The sequence below is a fragment of the Lycorma delicatula genome, chromosome 10 (genome assembly GCF_047948215.1).
Source record: "Lycorma delicatula isolate Av1 chromosome 10, ASM4794821v1, whole genome shotgun sequence".
Lineage (NCBI taxonomy): Eukaryota > Metazoa > Arthropoda > Insecta > Hemiptera > Fulgoridae > Lycorma > Lycorma delicatula.
Window position 1 is genome coordinate 46,362,523 of NC_134464.1, and position 20,470 is coordinate 46,382,992.

At 29.9% G+C, this 20,470-nt stretch overlaps 1 protein-coding gene across 3 annotated transcripts in view; it reads left to right on the forward strand.

Annotated features, from left to right (window-relative positions):
* LOC142331473 (NPC intracellular cholesterol transporter 1 homolog 1b-like) overlaps positions 1–20,470 on the forward strand; it is a 91,384-nt gene that overhangs the window by 34,137 nt on the left and 36,777 nt on the right. For 2 of the 3 annotated variants that reach the window (XM_075377411.1, XM_075377413.1), the window contains 7 exons: positions 1,813–2,017; positions 3,811–3,924; positions 7,384–7,601; positions 9,435–9,533; positions 10,815–11,008; positions 18,055–18,237; positions 19,478–19,679. In XM_075377411.1, coding sequence (XP_075233526.1) covers positions 1,813–2,017; positions 3,811–3,924; positions 7,384–7,601; positions 9,435–9,533; positions 10,815–11,008; positions 18,055–18,237; positions 19,478–19,679 — 1,215 coding nt within the window. The remainder of the gene's footprint in view (positions 1–1,812; positions 2,018–3,810; positions 3,925–7,383; positions 7,602–9,434; positions 9,534–10,814; positions 11,009–18,054; positions 18,238–19,477; positions 19,680–20,470) is intronic. The other variant, XM_075377412.1, reaches the window with a different exon arrangement.

Consider the following 20,470-nt stretch of genomic DNA (forward strand, 5'->3'; position numbering starts at 1 on the left):
TATATTAATTACTGAGAATTTCTTCCTTTATGAGTAATTATTTACTTAGCTCTTATTATTCGTTTAATAAATGAACAGTTCAGTTTCATCTGCAAAACATTATTTTGTAATTTTTTTCTAATTCCTTCACTAATTTATAACATTTTTTTAAGGTAAGGTTGTATTGCAGGAAATATTTTGCTTTGCTCAAAACATTCTTGTAGTCTTGTTTCTTCAAAATTATCAATGCTGTTTCAATTTTATACAGATACCAGATTGTTTGTCTGTCTCTGATTTTAATATTGACATGATTAATTGTAAATATATTTTTTCTAATTAACACTTTTTAATGGCTTCTACAAATCCCAGAGTTATTTGTTTATCCAGTTTTCTTTAAATCGCTAGTCTCCAAGTTAATGTAGCTTCTCTTGTCCCTCTGTTACTTTTAAATGAAAACTGTTTTTCCATTAGAATGTTTTTTGTTGGTTTTATGACTAATTCTAGTAAATAATTTTGAATGGGAGGTTAGTTAAATGAAAGGTATTATTGTTTTTGAGATTTGGAATTATTTTACATCTTTTTTTTTAATTTGTAATAAAATTTTTCCTGTGTGTAATTTCTATTAATAAGTGTACCTTCAAGGAAATTTTCTCCATTTTAATTAATTCAGCCAGATTTTTCCCACTCCTGAAATGTTTTAACTTTTAGTTTCCTCAGAGTTTTTAAATTCATTTCTCTTAATATGATCTCTGTTTTCTGCCTCATTATTTTGTAATCCCAGTCCAGTTGTTTTTTCCTTAGATTTCTTTCTGTATAAAGTACGTGAGTTTCATTTTTTGATTATCTGCAGTTTTTTACCTATCAAAGACAACTCTGGAATAGTAATAATATATTACAGTCAGTTATCAATAAAAATAAACTTCATGTTTCTTATACTTACATAAACATTTATTACCAAAGCCTTTCAAAATAATTATAGATGAAAAAATAAGTTAATTGAAACTATGTACACTTTTACATATATAAAAATAGTTACACCAAGAAAGACTTTTATTATTTTTAACTAAATGTAAATTAAATTAAGTCTTGAGTGATCAAGTCAACTGAATAGATCTGTAACAATTATAGAGAATAAAGTATGTATTTATGTTTTAGTTTATTTTAGAAATGCTTTCTTGAATGAAGATAATATACATTGTATTGTTTCCTTTGGAAAGGATTTAATAACTTGTTTGTACTACTTGTCCCAATCATTTTATGGCTGTAAAGCATCAGAGTTAGACGGTTGGACTGACCACATTTGCTTTTTGTAGCAATGATGATGTTTACTTTTGTTGAAGAGAGTAAATGACATTCACCACAGTCAAGAAGACAGTATGATATTACTACATTCCTCATTTTTTGTAGTATTCTGGCATAAGATGGTCAGTCCTGTAAATGTCTGTACCATACTTGGGAAAAATTGGTTTCTCATGTCAGGTCACCTGTAATTATTTGAATTCAGCATCTAACATACACGTACATCATTATGAATAGATATAAAAGGCAAAGAAAACCTAATCTGGCTGAATACATAACATTTTGTAATAATATGTACTCCCAAACCTAAAGTTAATCCTTGAATTATTAGGCATCACAAACTCTATTTAACAGATTGGAATTACAATAAAGAAATTAATAATATTTAATTCAGTAATATAACAAAGAAAAATTCTAATTGCAATGATCCAGTTTAAGGTAAATAACTAGAAACTTAACAAGGTTATCATTATCATAAATCGCTTCTTCAGTTTATTTATAATTTTTTTAAATTATTTTTGTTTTTAATTGTAGAATGAAAGCACTCCATGCAGTTGTGTAGATTGTCAGTTGAGCTGTCCAGCAAATTATGGTGATGATGATTTAAGAAAATTACCAGAAGATTATCAGGTGTTTGGATATAGTGGTTATACAGTAGCTTGTTTCATACTTTATTTATTTGGAATAATTATCTGGTTGCTGTACCACAAATGGGCATTAAAAATAAGAAAACAAAAAGGTACAAAATGGACAAATATTTGATAGTATGATTTTAATATGCTGTATATTCTTTTCTTGACCATTTTTTAAGATTTATAATTACAGATATTTTAATTCTTATTTTTAAAATTAATTTTAATTTAATATAATCTAAATCAAAAAATGATTGGTTCTAATATTGAAAATTTATAATATTCAAACTAATAACTGATTTAATTCTCATGAGATCTCTGTAATTTTATTTACATTAATGAGTGAATGACTAAAGAAATCATTTAATGCCTTCAAATTAGTCAGTTTTTTATTTATTTTTCTCTTTTCAGGATTAGAATTGCATATATCTAATATTTTTGTTTACATGGGATTTTTTATTTATTAATTTTGTATAGTGCGATACTAATATGATCAAGAATTTCTTTGACACTTTCCAGCAAAATGGAGTAGCAAATCTACCCATTTCAAATGTGGTTTATAAAATATTTTATTGTATGCAATCATAATTATAAAAAATGTTGTTGGGAAGGAAGTTAAGGCTACTGCCTACACTTTATATATTTCTCAATGTATGTAATTATTTTTTTGCATCAGAATAATAATAATTTTTATTTTTGTGTTTAGTAAGATTGCATTTTTATTAGTCTTACATTTTTTAACACATTAGTAAATAAATTATATTTATTTCTAGTTTGTAAAAGTCTGTCACTGAAACCAATTGGAGGTTTTAAATTTAAAACAATATAACTTTAATTTGGAGTATTTTGTTTACTTCATTATTTAATCTGCTGTATAAAATTTTTAATAACTGAACATACTTAAGTATCGTTAAACGTTTTTAATTTAATAATTAAAATTATATGATTAGCCAAGAACATGGATAAGAGATAGTAAATTATATTGTTTACTATCAAATGGTTTTACAATACCTGAACATTTCAAAAATACCACCTTGGAAATAGAATTGAAGGATATGAAGTAAAGTAAAATATCATTGGCTGATCATATTTAATAATTTAGTTCTGGTAGGAAACAGAAGTTAAACAAATTTGGGTGCGGTTTTTGTATATACTATTGAAATTTATCAGTTTGCAATGTCACCAGTAGTCAGTACCACTTAAAATTCTTAAACAAAAACAAAATGCAATTTTCCAATAGAATAAATTAATGATTCTTATATGTTGATGACCACTTACTGTTTGTAAAGTTCATCATGAACTGAATCAAGGTTGTTTTATAGCCATACCTATCAATAAAACATCTAGTAATAACTTAAGACATGGATTAATGACAAGAATATTAATATTTAATGACGAGAATGGAATTTAAATAATAATGTAATATGATTAACATGACATATGATAAAAATAATGTTGGTTTATAACCAACATTATTAATTTATGTAACAAATGTATGTGAATTAAACAGTAATATAAAATTTATATATAAATAATTATGCAAGAATATACAACAAAACTAAACACTAATAGTGTATAACTAGTATAACTAGTACCCTCTTTAAAAAAAATCACAATCACCCAAAGTGCAGGAATTAGGTAAATTGACCACCCACAAATTAATGTACAAATTGTGATAATGATAAAATGCACATAGTTTGATAGTTGTGTAAATAAAAACTTAAAGAAACTTTTAAGTGTATATTTTTTTACTAAATAAAGATTTAGATAATTTTAACTGGTGCTTCCACTACTGCTGAAAGAGAACTTTCTATTTATGGTTCAATATTGAACAAATTAAAAGTATTTTTTAAATAATTCTTTTACTATAGAAAATAAAACAATATGTAATTTGTTTTAGACACTGATAGCGAAACGTCATCAATAACTTCACAAAAATCAACAAATTGTTTTGATCAGTTTGGAGATGCAATGGATGATGCTCTAAAAAGATTTTTCACAAAATGGGGACTAGGTAATACACTAATACTTTAGTTACACAATCAGAGAGAATTTTATTAATAATAAAGGAGCATGATTTTAATGCAATGGTGCTTAGTCACCTTTCTGTTTTCAGAATCTGTTAGAAAGGATCATACAATTATTGCTGTTTTTGTTCAGAAGACTGTTAGAAACCAAAGGTTCTTTCCCCTATTAAATAGAGAATTTAGTATTTTGGCTGTACATGCGATTATCCTAGAAGGTATGAATTTTTTATACCAGATTCTGCTATGTCTGAGAAAACCCATAAGAATTAATTCATTTATTGGGTTGTAAAAATGTATAATAGTTTTACAATACGATAACTGTAGACCTGTTGCAAGGAGCACAAAATAATTTTAAGTTCACTTTATGGATTCCTTCCTGCCATGATTTAAATTAATTAATTACTTTTTGTCTTTCAATTCTTCAAACTTTTACAATGCATACTATTGATTTAAGTGGAAAAAATACTTAATTGCTAGATGTGAAGTCAATTGTATAGTGGATGTTTGAAGAGTTCCTAGTGAAGTCGCTCTATTTCTAGAATTATTCTAGTTGTAGTGCACCTGTTCATGCATTGTCATACAGAAACAAAATCCCATAGGATAGATTCTCATATATTTTGTTTTTAATAGAATACTGAAGTCTTTTAAGAGCTTATAATATTTATGGGTGTTTATGGTATTTTTTTGATTAAGTAACTCAATAGCCTCTATCCCATTGTTTAAAAAAAAAAAAAAACAGTGGTCTTAACTTAGACCTGATGGTCTTAATTTAGAAATTCTTGAGCCTTGGAGATGATGAATCCTACATCAATTTCGGTTTTGGTTCTGTCAGTATTTCAGGTAACAAACTGATTTTTTTTTGTTTGTGGTTGAAAAACGCCTACAAACAAACGCCAACAAACTGATGCACAATTTTATATAATCCTAGTTCATTAAAATTTTATAAATCACTGAATGAGAAAGTTTTGGAAATATATCTGATAATCATAAAACTAAATCGTCAGTTTTCATGAATATTTTTATTCACATTTTCCTTCTTTTTGTGATTACAAATGGGGACTACTATTTATTTATTACTAGCAGACCTGGCAATGCTTCACTACTAATAAATATATATTAAATGAGCACAATAAAAAGTTTGATAAAACATTAAAAAACTGACATTTGTCCTGCCTCCTTGAAATAAATGACAAAATTTTTTTTAATTTTACTGTCACTTAACATTTGGTTCATAAAAATTACAAATTTCTTTGTATATTTCATCAGTAGATTCGTTTTTGGCTGTTAAAAAACAAATTACTTCTTGAATCTCATACTTGTCGAGATTATTTATTTTAGTACTAATTTCAAATAGATTTTACATAGTAATTAACGTGAATATGACTAGACTATTCCTACCAACAGATTACTGTTCGAAATTAATATGCTGCACATGTTTTGGATATTTTTGTTGGTTTTTAAAATGTAAATTTGAGGTAAAGTTGAAATACCCTTATTTAATTAAAAGACATGCCTTGGTGCTCTGAATTTTTTTGTGTTTTTATTAATTTTTATATGTTTATACAGCAGTAAATATATTTTGGACTATAAAAGTATTTTTTTTTTAATTTGAGTAGCATTAACCATAAATCAATAAATACAATTTTCCCAGTGATTGGTATAATTATTAACTCAGAATAAATACTATGTTTGAATAATCACTAACCAAAAGCTTTAGGATTAATCTTGCTTTGAATCTAAATTGAGTCTCAATACAAACAAGAACATGAAAACAGCAATTCACTGAATAACATGACAAAATGTGATAATCTGTAATTTCTAAAAATTACCAATGACTTATTTTTCAATTTATATGGAAAGTGTTGTTCCAGAAGGAAGTTTGTCACTGATAAAAAATTTAGGAATCCAACTTTAGTATGTAATTGAATAATATACACAATCCATGTTATATTACTCATATGGAACGGACATACTATATGCAAATACTTCATTCAATATGTAAATTTCACAAATAGCAGTTAGAAAACCAAAACCTACATTATACTACATGGGTATGAAATATATAGACAGTACATTTACATTTATATATAGACCATACATTTTACTAAAATATGTATTAAACAAACACAAAATATATTATATTATAAATGTATTATTCATTAAGATACAAAACACACTTCGTACCTTTTTTATTGTGGACACTATTAACAACAGTGCTACCAAAAACTACACTGAAGAGAAAAATACAAAAAAATAATTATGAAAGATCGTTTGGAAAATATTTTCCATGTAATTTGAAAATATTATTATTTTTAACGATTTTATTAATAGCAAATAAAAAATTACAGTTTAATTATCTTATTTTTAATTTTTTACATTACATTATATCAATTATAATTAGATAGATCCATAGTCAAATATCTAATTCTATAGATACCAAATTGTTTGTAGGACAAACTCAGTACAAAAAGTAAGTTAAACTCAAATATAACTTGTAAGAAAATTAAGTCACTGTTTTTCTTACTTAATTCAAAACAAACAGATTTTTTTTACCTTCCTGGTTATGAAGTTGTACTATATAGATATTTAAAAAAAAGTATCATTTAAAAGAAAGTACACTAATAGGTCAAATTTTTTAAGTTCAGGTTTTTGCAGATCTGGCATTTCCATTACCTTCTTTATTTAAAAAACACAATTTTAGCATTGAAAAATTTTGGAAGGATTTACTTACATTTGTACGTATGCATGTATGTTGGCCAGTTTTTTGCTTGATATTTCCAGACTAGATGGACTGATTTTGATTGGAATTTGGCACAATGATTTATGTATATGGGGCATTGATGCCATTTAATTTTGGTCACAATTGATCAAAAGGGCAAGGAAATACAGACTTGTGAATCTCATTTTTTTGCATAAATTTTTTTCCCTTAAAATAATGCTCCCTAGGTGGCCAAGATTCTTTTTAATGATATTTAATCTTATTCAAACTCTCATAAACGAGTGGTAGAAAAAATCTTTTTTGTTTCTTTTTTGATGTTCTCAGTCACATTCTTGTACTAATTAGCTGATTGCATTTTATTAATATTTATCACTTGGGCATTTTCATTCAGGGATGTTTGGGAGAAGTGTAAATTTGTTGTTTTTTTCATCTGTTATTGTTTTCTTGATATACTGGATTTTTTGAAATTTTACACATTGAAAATGGATCATTGTTGCCATTTAATTTTAGTTACAATTGATCAAGGGAATGGGGAGATACAATCACAGTTTTTTCACATAATTCTTTAACTGCATGCCTTATACTTTAATTTTCACTTAATTTTCTTTTTAAGTAGAAATAATCGAGGGCAAAGCTTTCAGCACCTAGAGTTACATATAACCAGGAAAGTTACAAAACTTTTTTGCCTGCTCTTTTTTTATAATTAATAAGTTTTCTTTTTGTTTAGTTATGAGTAAAAATGCAGTATTGGTGTTGAGTATATCAAGCTGGATAATTATGGGAATGTGTCATGGAGTTATGTACCTAACAATTACGACTGATCCTGTAGATTTATGGGCATCATCTAATAGTCAAGCTAAAAAAGAAAAAGATTATTTTGATTCAAGATTTCAGCCATTTTATCGAACTGAACAAGTGTGTATTAGAGCAGTAGGTCTACCGAATGTAAGTAAAACAGGCACAATCTCAACATAAAGAATAAGTAAGAAAAAGTTATACCAATTTAACCCTTCCCAACAGTATATTGCATTTAGTGCAAGATTAATTATTCTCATTTAATGGTATTTCAAAAAGTGGCTTCCAATTTAATAAATATTTTTATTTATAATGTTGTGTATTAAATTTAATTACAACGTATGGTTGGATTTTTAATTCAGCATAAATTAACACACATTACATTTATTTCTGATCAATTTCTACTTGATACGTGACTAGTTACTGACAAGTAATTGAAGCATTACAAAAATAATTGATACTTGTTTCAATTACTGTTAGTCTGTTAATGGTGTGCTTTTATGAAATTTTGTGAAACTGTTATATGCCATATCCCATCACGCAAAAATTAATACTTTTTAATGATTTATTTCACAAAACCTGTATGTCTTAACCCTTTGTGGTTGGATGACTTATTTAAAATTAGTTCACTGTTGTTGGATGGCCAGTAGTACTCGCCTTAGCCATTTTACCTGTCAAGTCAGAATTGTTTACACAGTCGCGTTCCTCACAGCTCGGATGGCCAGCAGTTGTAGCCAGGTTAAAATTCTTTGAACAGTTGGACGACCAGCAGTTCTAGCCACTCAAAACATATTGCTATAGAAACAGTGTATTTCTTTTGTGTTCTGTGATTAGTACTGTAACCTATCGGACAGCCTTTTAACTAATTGTGTATTGTTTTCCGATCTTTTTTTACATTTCTCAGTGCAGTCTTTTAAGCGCTGTTTGCAGTGACAGAAGACCTGGAGGAGAAAGAAAACAAGGCAAATTTTTTTTTGCAATACCTGTCAGAAACACCCTGGACTACACATGGGAAAATGTTTTGAAAAATACCATTCTGAAAAATAAACCATGTTCTAGTTAGCAAGTTAAACAAATGTTGGACAATTTTCTTGTCTACAAAATTTCTTTTTAAATATTATTTTATTATATTATATCCAGTAAAGTAAAAATTAAAACTATCTTAAGCTATTCTTTGTATGTCAACAAAAAAAAGATTATATAAAATATTGGCGTTGTTTTTCTAAAATTAAATGCCCTATATAAATGTTTAGGGATGAATGAAAAACAATTCTGAGCTGGTGGGGCAGAGCAGTCAAGATGGCAGCCGAGCCAACAACGACAGGTAAGCAGCCAGTCCTGCTGGCCGTTTTAGCTGTGAGCACTGCTAGTACCGTAAATATTCCGAACTGACAGAGCGGGCTGTGGCCAGCTATACTGGCCCGTAAAGGGTTAAGAGAGTGTAATTTTCATTTTAAATCAAAATAAACAGTTTAAAAAGAGCTTGACATTAAACTACTTAGAAAAAATGCATATAGTTGATTTGAACTGAAATTAATTTCTTTTAAAAGTTTAAAAATCTCAATAAATTTTTACTTTGTCTTAGAAAAATTAAGTATGAATTGCATGAATTTTTTAAATAGTTCTTCATGGATTGCAAATTTAAAAAAATTCCTCTAATTCTTAATTTCTGAACAATAGCTGGCACATTTTATTTGATTTATCTCTCTCACCTTCTTCCATTATTACTTTTTTATTCACTAAGCATAAACAGTTTCATATTTTTTGTATCTAGAATAAGTTAATTAAAAAACTGAATCAGAACATTATTTGATTATAATTTGATGAAATTGTAATGAAGTAGATGATGGTCTACATTTCAATAATGTCTATCAAAAATATTTGATCAAAATGATGTAACATAAAAAAAATTATAATAATTTAATAAACAAGATATTTAATTTGTTGTACTATAAGTAAGTAACTTGTATGTAATTATTGCAGGTAATACACAATACATCAAATGGTGTCATTGAATTTGGTCCAGCATTCAATAAAGAGTTTTTATTAAGTGTATACGAACTTCAGCAGAAAATACAAGAGGTATGTAGTTGTAAATAAAACAAATTAAAATTATCATAGTTAATAAAAGCTACAAAAATATACAAATGATATAAACCAGTGATTTCTAAACTTTTCCGAGGTGCTCTTTTTCAATTAAAATTTTTCCATGGTGCCCTACTAAGTAAAAGTATGAATACTCGTAAGAGATAAAAATAAATAAAACTCGTGTATCTTCTTTATTTTTTTACTTTATTAACATTAAATTAATAATAATAAATGTCTTGGTTCAATTAATGATGAAGCGTTTATAATATTTCATGGCACTCCTGTGATGATACACTTCACAGGAGCCATGCCCCTGTGAAGAGGCCGCGGTGCAGTTTTGGAATCACTGACATAAACTGTAATCAATTCATAGTTTTTTCAACTATGCTATTGTTCTCCTTTGTAGATATTTTCCTCAGCTTTTAGAATAAAATTCATTAATATGGATGCCTGAAACATTGTCCACCAACTTGTCACAACAAGATTCTGCTAAAAACTTATCTTTTTCTGAAATCATCTCTAAATATCTTTTTCTTTTGTACTCTTATCAACCCACCTCATTTTTTGGTTGCATATCATGAGTATTTTGATACTTTCACTATAATATATTCAGAGTCTGCTTTCCATACCTTTTTTAATTAAGTCATCCTTGATAATTTTACTACATAAATAACAAAATTCTACAAATTCTTGTATGTTGAATTCAAATATCTTGAAAATTAAGTTTTTTATTACCCTCTGTATAATATTTCATTACTTTTGCTTACATCCAAACCGAGTTATTTGATTTTTTTTATTAATTTAAACCTAACAACAATTAAATAAAAAAATTATAATAATTATGGATTTAGTAAATATTTGCAATTCATTACAGCACAACTTTTAGAAAGATGAAGTATACACTTTAAAAATAAAGAATGAAGACTCATTTAGGTAAAATTAGATCATGTAATGAGCAAGAAAGTAGTTTGACAATTTACTTGCAGAAAGTGAAATTTATTACATACAAATAACACCTGTTTAGTTTCAGGACTGATATTTTAAAATTTTGTTACAACAGCAACTGCTCTGGGAAACAATAGCAACAGTCTTTATTATTTAACATGCACGTGTGGTAGACAAAAGCAGTCTTTTGTCATCTTTGGTTTATCTGGATAATCTATCATATAATAATAAATATATGTAAACAAATATAATTTCATTATCAACACTTTTACCAAATTTAAATTCTTTATTTACTTATGAATAAAGGAATTGTTTTTTTTCTCTTTAAAGATAGCAGGTCTTGAAAATGTATGCTTTGCACCACTGAGTACATCAACATCAGGAAAAGCAGCTAATACTGATCAGTGTATAATACAAAGTATTTGGGGTTTCTTTCAGAATAACTTAATAAAGTTCAATTCATCTTCAACTGATGTTAGTGGGTATAATCGAACATATCTTGATCATCTAAATGTATGTTTACTGTAAGTTATTTCATTTCACTAAGTTTTTAAACACTAGTAAGTTATTAAACACTAAGTTTAGCATTTTGTAAATTTTAAATTAGAATATTTTTGAAAATATTCCAATAATTATATCAGAACCATATTCTTTCCCCCCTCCAAAAAAAAATTAACAACAAAAGTATCATCATTAAAATAATTTTTACTCATGATTAACCTAATGAATTGTTTATGATGTTTGGTTATAAAGTTCCATAAAATAGACTACAAAATTATCTTATAAATAAGTAAAAATATATAATAAATAATAAGTAAATTATCTTATAAAATAAGTAAAAATATGACAATTATTTATACATTAATATACTTATCTGTATTTTTTTTCATCGTTAAAAGCATAATTGATAATCTTATGTTCAAAGATTTCAACACTGCTTTTCTGCATTTTTTACTTTTTCATAGATCCATAGTAGCTCCTTTAGAAAACTGAGAATTTTTTTGAATAAATAAAAGTTGCAAAAATCCTAAATCCTTTATTTAGGATCAAAATAAAGTTTAGATCCTAAATCTGATAATGATGGTAGAGTTTTCAAAATTATGACTCATTTTTTGTCCAAAAATTGCTTGCAAAACCAGGCAGAGTATGCAAGTGTATTTTCGTGCAGAAAAATCCAGTTTTAAATTTTGAAAAAAATCAGTTTTCATTTTTTGGAAGGTTTGCCCGAGCCTCAAGAATAATATTATTTGACTCTCATCATCCCCATAATTTTACAATAAATCTCCTAAAAATCAAACAGAGTGAGTATGGAGTTCGTCTCACCTTTTTCAATTAAACATGATTTTGACTTAAGTGTAAAAAAGTAGATCTTCAGAAAAGTAATAAGGTAGAACTACCATACCTGAACTACATAAGCTAGTGTGTTGAATAGTCATCTGTGAATCTGTGTAATATATTAAATTATCTCTGAAAAGTTTGTTCATTTAAATAAAATTGGTTTAACACACCCAGTAATGCAATTTAATATATCAAAGAGCACTAACAGTATAAATTTCACATAGAAGATAAACAAATTATTTTTGAAAATTTCCAATCTCATATGCATAAAAGTTTCTTTTAATATAATTCAGTATAAATAGAACTAATATTTAATAATACTCTCAGAACCTATCACTAAAGAAGCGATTTGAAAATCAAACATTATGCAATGTTTTAACACTTGTTTTTATACAACAAAATTTAGTTAGGTTTAACTGTTCCATGATGTTGTAAGGCTCCTATTCAAATAGAGTTAAGTTATGTTTTGGTTATGCATTTTTAATTTAATGTTTTTTATTTATCTCTAATTAATTGTAGATTTTATACAATTATGTTATTAATAAAATTTGGTCTTTAAGATAAGTTTTTTTTGGTCTTTAGTCATATGACTAGCTTGATGCAGCTATCCAAGATTTCCTATCTAGTGCCAATCGTTTCATTTCGGTATACACCCTACATTCCTAACAATTTGTTTTACATATTCCAAACATTGCCTGCTTGCACAATTTTTCCCATCTACCTGTCCCTCCAATATTAAAGTGACTATTCCCCAGGATGCCTTAAAATGTGGCCTATAAGTTGCTTATCTTTTAACTATACTTTTCCAAATGCTTCTTTTTTCATCAGTTTGCTGCAACACCTCTTCATTTGTCACTTTATCCACCCATCTGATTTTTAACATTCTCCTATAGCACCACATTTCAAAAGCTTCTAATCTTTTCTTCTCAGGCATTCAAGCTGTCCAAGTTTCACGTCCATATAAAGTTATGCTCCAAACATATAGTTTCAAAAATATTTTCTCAATGTTTAAATTAATCTTTGATGTAAGCAAAGTATATTTCTGATTAAAAGCTCATTTCACCTGTGTTATTCTATACTTTATATTGCTCCTGCTTCGTCCATCTTTAGTAATCTAATTCCCAAATAACGAAATTCTTCTACCTTCATAATCTTTTCTTTCCTATTTTTATATTCAGTGGTCCATCTACATTATTTCTACTACATTTCATTACTTTTGTATTGTTCTTGTTTATTTTCATGCGGTAGTTCTTGCATAGGATTTCATCCCTGTCATTCATTGCTTCTTCTAAATCTTTTTTACTCTCAGCTAGAATTACTAAATCATCAGTAAATCATAGCATCTTCAGCCCCCTCTCCAACGACAAGGTCTCATGATTCATAGAGGAGGGAATAAATACGTACTTACTGTTTAAAGAGCGCTTATGGTCCTTCCAAAGACATTTGCACTTAACACATATGGACGCGATGGACTTCTTAGGATACTGTTCTCGTTTATGTCTCTCATCCCCAAAGTAGAACCACACTACCACCAGATGTTTACAAAGTTCAGCTGTGTGTCGAAACTGGCGGCATTTGTAACAATGATGAACATCTACAACTTCTTTGGCCTTCCGCGAAGAGAAGTCAGCAAACAACCTGCCCTCAGACTGGACTTCTTAAAATTGTTCAGAATTCAACTGGAAGAAAACAACCTGGCTGACGGTGGTCTCCTGCTTGTCGAGGGAACTCGTGGTCGAAGGTTGAAATCCAAGCCATTCAAGCATGCAGGTGACACTTGAGCTAAACGGTCATGCTACGAGTCGGTGTATAGATGTCTCAAACACGAAAAATATTCCAAGTCCTCACATAGACAATTATAAGGGGGATCAGTTTTTCTAATTATTCTGACTTCCTCTTTGTGCAAGATCAAAACCCTCCCGTATCACCACCGAACTGGGCCTCCTGACCCAAAATCCAAAAATTACCCCACCCCCCAAAAAATCTTCTCTAGGCCAAATCTTTCTGTTTCTAGGAGTTTCACCTTTTTTTTTTGGTAGCTTATTTTGTGGCAGTGGTTGGATAAGTCAGAAACGGCCTGAAACGCCTAGCAACGGAACGATTTTACATGGCGTGGTTTTTTTGTGGAGGGGTAATTTTTTGGGTTTTTTGGATTTAAGGCCAGGAGATAGCGGAGGCCCGGATCGGTGGAGATCCGGGATGGTTTTGGTCTGGGGCGAACATGAAGTGTGAAAAATTAGAAAAAGTGATCCCCCTTATAGTTGTCTCTGTAAGGACTTAGAATATGTTTCGTGTTTGAGACAACGATACGCCTACTGGCCGCCACACAGCCAAACGGTATTTTAGGAGCATCGTCGTGCCCTTCTCCTAGGTAAATGAAGTCTGATGTTGATGACCCTTTAGCTCGAGTATCCTGCATGCTCTAGTGGCTTGGAATTCAACCGTCCACGAGACTACCTCGAACAGCAGGAGACCATCGTCAGCATAAGCCACGACGCGACACGCTTTGATCAACCTCAGTGGCAGAAGTGAATCAAACTCCACCGCTCACAATAACTGACCAACACCATGCCCTGCACAGTATCATCCCCAATTCATGGCTGCCCATGAGTTTGTTCCACCAAAACAAAACCCGACGCCCGTCATCATCCTGCTTAGATGGGCAACTCACCAGGTACATTACATACCTGCAAATTATGTTTTGCTAAAAATCCCTCAACTAATTCACCGCCATCATCGATGAAGACGCTATGCCACGAAAGTGACGTGGCGTTCACATCAAATCTGGTTAAGATTCTTCCTGTAGGCGTGAAAAAGAAATGTTCATCAGCCATCCATTTACTGTACAGTTGTTTTAATGCAGATTTGAACAATTTATTAACGCAGACATCTAGTGGTTGCAATAGAAATGTCAATTGGCCTGGAATTATTACTTGGTCTGTCACACCCTTTTTTTTTAAATATCTTTCACTTTATCAGTCGTATGCTCCCGATAACTATCCATTACTAGCATACCGGTATTTTTTTTTTTTATTAAGTAAATCTCTTGATCGCTTTTGCCATACACACCTAATCCAATCTAAAATTAAGGTTTCGTCCATCCAACCTGATTCATGTGCTCTGATAACTTCATTTAACTGTAAGGTAGGAAGAGTTTTTCTTTTAAAAACAATGTACGGAGGTAATTTTGATCCATCAGAAGTAATGCAAAGATAACACTACACCAATGTTTTTCATTACCACCAGTGCGAATCGTAACACTTTTTTCACCTTTTTTATTTACGGCTTTGTCAAATGGCATTTCAAAATATACGGGGTTTTGATGGAGTTTTCTATTTGAGAAGGCAAATAGCCTTTATCTTTCCTAAGATTTATTATGTATTTGTGAAAAGGTAATATATTTTGTTCATAAGCGTCTGGAAGTCGTTGAGAAATGGTCGTCTTTCGTGTTATTGACAAACCATTTCGTGCAAAAAATCGTGTTATCCATCCACGGCTTGCTTTCAAATCAACTTTATTCAATGATATAGCGATTTCATGAGCATATGATTAACAAATTTCTGTCGTGATAGCATAACCGCATTCCTTCTTTCCATAACAAAGTCATACAGTTTTTTTTCCATGTCTGTGTATTTTGGTTTTAAGCCACGAAAAGCCCTTCTATTACCAGTGCCTTTCACCAGAAGTTGTTTCTTCTTACGCCAGTCTGGAACGCGGCTTTATTCTACGTCAAATTTTCTTCCTGCCGATCGATTTCCAATTTTTCCAGCCTCTTCAATAACGAGCAGTTTTTCATTTACTGTAAAAGATCGTAGACGCTGTCCTTTTGTACACATTTTAATGCCGTAATTAAAATAAATCCCCGTGTTAAACTTTACAAGATAAACAAAACAGATAAAATGGACATAACCGTCCACATATACAAACAGTACAATGACTATGGCAAATAGACAAGACAACGATTTGTAACTGATAGTGTAACTGTAATGTCATTAGAACCGGATGCAGCCTATACAGAATGAATCAGTTTTATAAAAATACCGTAAACTTCGTAAAACCGTATACTTCGCAAAAAACCGTAACTTCGTTCCTATCGATAATATGAATAGGATGTTAATAATGAAGGATGTATTCTGTATAAGCGGCATCCAGTATTTATAAACGAAAGCCTAATGTATCTATATTTATGTGATTGAATTTAGGTACTTCTAAGAAAAGGTTTACTTTAAATAAAAAATCCTGGCTAAAGGCTATGTTTCAAGTATGCCCCAACCCTTGTTTTTTCTCTACAATTCCAAGAAAAAAAAGTGCGTGGGGTTCTCGTATAAAAACTTTTTTTTTGTCTTCAGTCATTTGACTGGTTTGATGCAGCTCTCCGAGATTCCCTATCTAGTGCTAGTCGTTTCATTTCAGTATACCCTCTACATCCCTAACAATTTGTTTTACATATTCCAAACGTGGCCTGCCTACACAATTTTTCCCTTCTACCTGTCCTATATTGGAAGGACAGGTAATTATAATTGTCCTTCCAATATTAAAGCGACTATTCCAGGATGCCTTAGTATGTGGCCTATAAGTCTCTCTCTTCTTTTAACTATATTTTTCCAAATGCTTCTTTCTTCATCTATTTGCCGCAATACCGCTTCATTTGTCACTTCTTCTTCAATCCACCCATCTGATTTTTTACATTCTCCTGTAGCACCATATTTCAAAAGCTTCTAATCTTTTCTTCTCAGATACACCTATTGTCCAAGCTTCACTTCCATATAAAGCGACACTCCAAATATATATTTTCAAAAATTTTTTCCTGACATTTACATTAATTTTTTATGTAAACAAATTATATTTCTGACTGAAGGCTCGTTTCGCTTGTGCTATTCGGCATTTTATATCGCTCCTGCTTCGTCCGTCTTTAGTAATTTTCTTATTTTCTTCAATTATTACTGTTGCTATTTGGTTCCTGTACATGTTAGCAATTGTTCTTCTATCTCTGTATTTGAACTCTAATTTTTTTAAAATGCTGAACATTTTATTCCAGTCTACGTTATCGAATGCCTTTTCTAGGTCTATAAATGCCAAGTATGTTGGTTTGTTTTTCTTTAATCTTCCTTCTACTATTAATCTGAGGCCTAAAATCTGCCCCTGCTTTCTTTGGTATCATGACTATAACACTTTTTTTTGAAGTCTGATGGAACTTCCCCTTTTTCATGAATATTACACACCAGTTTGTATAATTATCTATAGCTTCCTCACCGGCACTGCACAGTAATTCTACAAGTATCTCATCTATCTCAGGAGCCTTTCTGCCATTCAAATCTTTTAATGCTCTATTAAATTCAGATCTCAGTAATGTATCTCGCTTTTCATCCTGTTTGACTTCCTCTTCTTCCAGTATAACTGTTTAACATATCCTCCCACATACTGGTCTTTTCTGTTGTATTATAAATCGGCTTATCATCTTTATTTAACACATAATTAGAATTTAATTTATATATTATAAAATTCTCCTTAGCTTTGCTGTATGCTCTATTTTACCAATAATCATTTCTCTTTCCACTTCTGAACACTTTTCTTTAATCTACTCTTCTTTCGTTAATTTTCACTTCCTATTTTTAGTATTTCTTAATTGTCGATAGTTACTTTTACCTTCTTAATTACTAGCATTCTTATTCTTTCTACAGTCATCCATCAGCTGTAATAATTCCCCAGTATCCAAGGTTCTCTACCAGTTCTCTTTGTTCCGCCTAAGTTTGCTTCTGCTGATTTAAGAATTTCCTTTTTAACACTCTCTCATTCTTCTTCTATATTTTCTACTGTATCGTTTTTACTCGGAGCTCTTGTGATGCCCCCTTCAAAAATCTTCCTTACCTCCTCTTCCTCAATCAAGCTTCTCTAAATTCCACAGATTCATCTCACACCTTTTCTTCAGGTTTTTAAACCACAATCTACATTTCATTGTCACTAAATTATGGTCGCTATCAATGTCTGCTCCTGGATATCTATCTATATTGTGTCACGGTAAGAAGTAAGACTCAACTAATATCTGTACTCAGCTAGTTTATACTATAAGAAACAAAGAATAGAAGGGAAATTTGTTTAAATTTTTGGTAGTTTATTGTTTAGTGACTAACAACTGAAAAAAGGTAGTGATGTAGGAAGAAGGCACATTGTTATGAAACAAAGTGAAACATCTTAAGGCTTGAATTTATATATTTTTCCGATATATTTTCAGAAACAGCTACAGTCCTGACTGTCTAGCACCATATGGTGGTAACATAGAACCAGCATTAGCATTTGGAAGACTTTCTGGTAATGCAACAGATTACCGCACAGCATCTTCAGTATTTTTAACATTTATTATAAATAATTACTTGGATAAAGAAAAATTAATACCAGCAAAAAATTGGGAAGAGAGGTATGTTACTTCATAATTATTTACTGATTCAATTTTTAATAGAAAAATTTAACCTGCAGGGTTTGCATAGTGGTTAAACTTGTCATCGCAAAATCAGCTGATTTTCGAACTCAAGAGTTCTAAGGTTCGAGTGCTTCTAAAAGCAATTGCTTTAATATGGATTTGAATGCTGGAGTGTGAATACTGGTGTTCTTTGGTAGTTGGGTTTCAATTAACCACAAGTCTCACAGAAAGTGGTTGACCTGAATCAGTTCAAGACTACATGTTTACCCATACATTTACATTACATTGTACTACATTTGCAGCTACATTAGGCTTGGCTAGCCACTAGCAGTAATTGCAGTTGCTAATTTATATAAACAAACACCAACATGTCAGTGTAGCTGGAAAACTGATAAAGCCGAAGCAACTGAACAAGCACCATTTCTTACATAGTTGTTTCCAGGTTATGCCAAATTTGAACTGAGATTACAATTAATCGAAAGTCACTAATTTTGCATTAACAATTTAGTTTATTATATTCTATAATAAATATTTGATTGATTTGGGTGTTATTTTCTGCTCTTCATAGAATTGTCACAGAAATATAAATTATTGTGAAATGTCTGATAAATTCAAAATTTTGAAATTAAACACTTGGAATTCAGGAGTACTCCAATTACTAGTACAAACAAAATTTTAAAAAAGATAAATAAAATATTAGCAACATAATAGTAACTAAAATTTTTCGTGTTGCACTGTATGACCAAAAATGATGAATTTTTGGTTTTTGGTTATCAAATCACCTTTAATCCTGCGATCATTGTAAGAATAATTCTCAAAAGACACTGAATACTGATAAGAGAAAATACTAATGCTTTAGTATTATGGCCATTTCACATAAAATAGTAAGCTGAAGCACCTGGTATTGCTCTACCACATCTCATATATAACTTTAAGAAAACTGTTGGATAAATCCCAGAAAATATTTTGTACAGAAATTAATTTTTTTTTGCCTTATTTATGTCTTGGAAATCTTTTATTAAAATACATCCCCAAAAACAAACATCTACTTAAAATTTAAATGAAAAAAGTTTTTATGTATGTTGTTTAAAATTCTATATGGTTTAATGCTCAAAATATTTTCTTAGTTATTTTGAGTACACGCAATGCATACTATTATGTTTTAGTAAAGCTATCAGGTAATAAGAGATTAAAAAATAAAATTTTGATTAATCCTAATATTTGATTTTTTTTACAGATTTTTGAAATTTCTGAAGAATTGGACAGAGGAATCAAAACCAGACTATATGGACATATCCTACAGAGCAGAACGTTCAATAGAAGATGAATTAGAAAGAGAATCAAAGGCTGAAATATGGACTGTTGTTTTTAGTTATATATTGATGCTTGTTTACATAGCAGTAGGCCTTGGTTCATACAGATCATGGTCTTATATTCTGGTACATATATTGAGGAATTTTAAATTAAGCAAAGTAATTAACTGCTTAAGAGTTACAGTCATGTAACTATTGAATAAATTGCATTAAGAAGTAGTGGTAACATGTTACCATCTTTTATACCTAAATTCATTAAGGTTTATATAGCTTCTAAACCTGAAGATATGAGTTAGGCCTTATCAAGCAGGCCACAGACTTTGGATGAAAAAAGAAGTAAACCCACTTGAAATAATAGAATAAGATAAACCAACCAACATAGTTCATTATTTGATAAATAAAAGGGTAATAAAACTAATAGGATAGTCCATTTTATATCTGCTTTTAAGTGTACTTTAGTATTTAATGAGAGAGGAATTTTACTTTTTCTGAGATGGATATCATTTTCTTGTTAATAATTGCAACAGCATTTTTTCTGGTTTTCACTGTAATGGTTTCAGGTAACTTACACAAATTACATTTGAAAATGAGATAACAATTCTCAAGATTAGAAGCATCCCTTGCGGCATACTTGTACTAAGGAAAGTACTATTAACTTTCTTTTTTTTTACTACGCCAGATGTTCAGTACTACGGTTACATCATTATGGCAAACTCACTGAAATGCAGGTGATATTTACTGCTGCTTGTAATATCTACAAATGACTGACTGTAGTCAGTCATCATTACTCCCAGAGAAACCTGCTCAGATTATTACCTTGCATCTCAGGTGCTTTAAGTATATTATAGTTGTAATGAAACTGGGGCTGACAGTAAAGGAATAATTAATTCACTTCTTTCTTGTTTTAAAATAAAAAT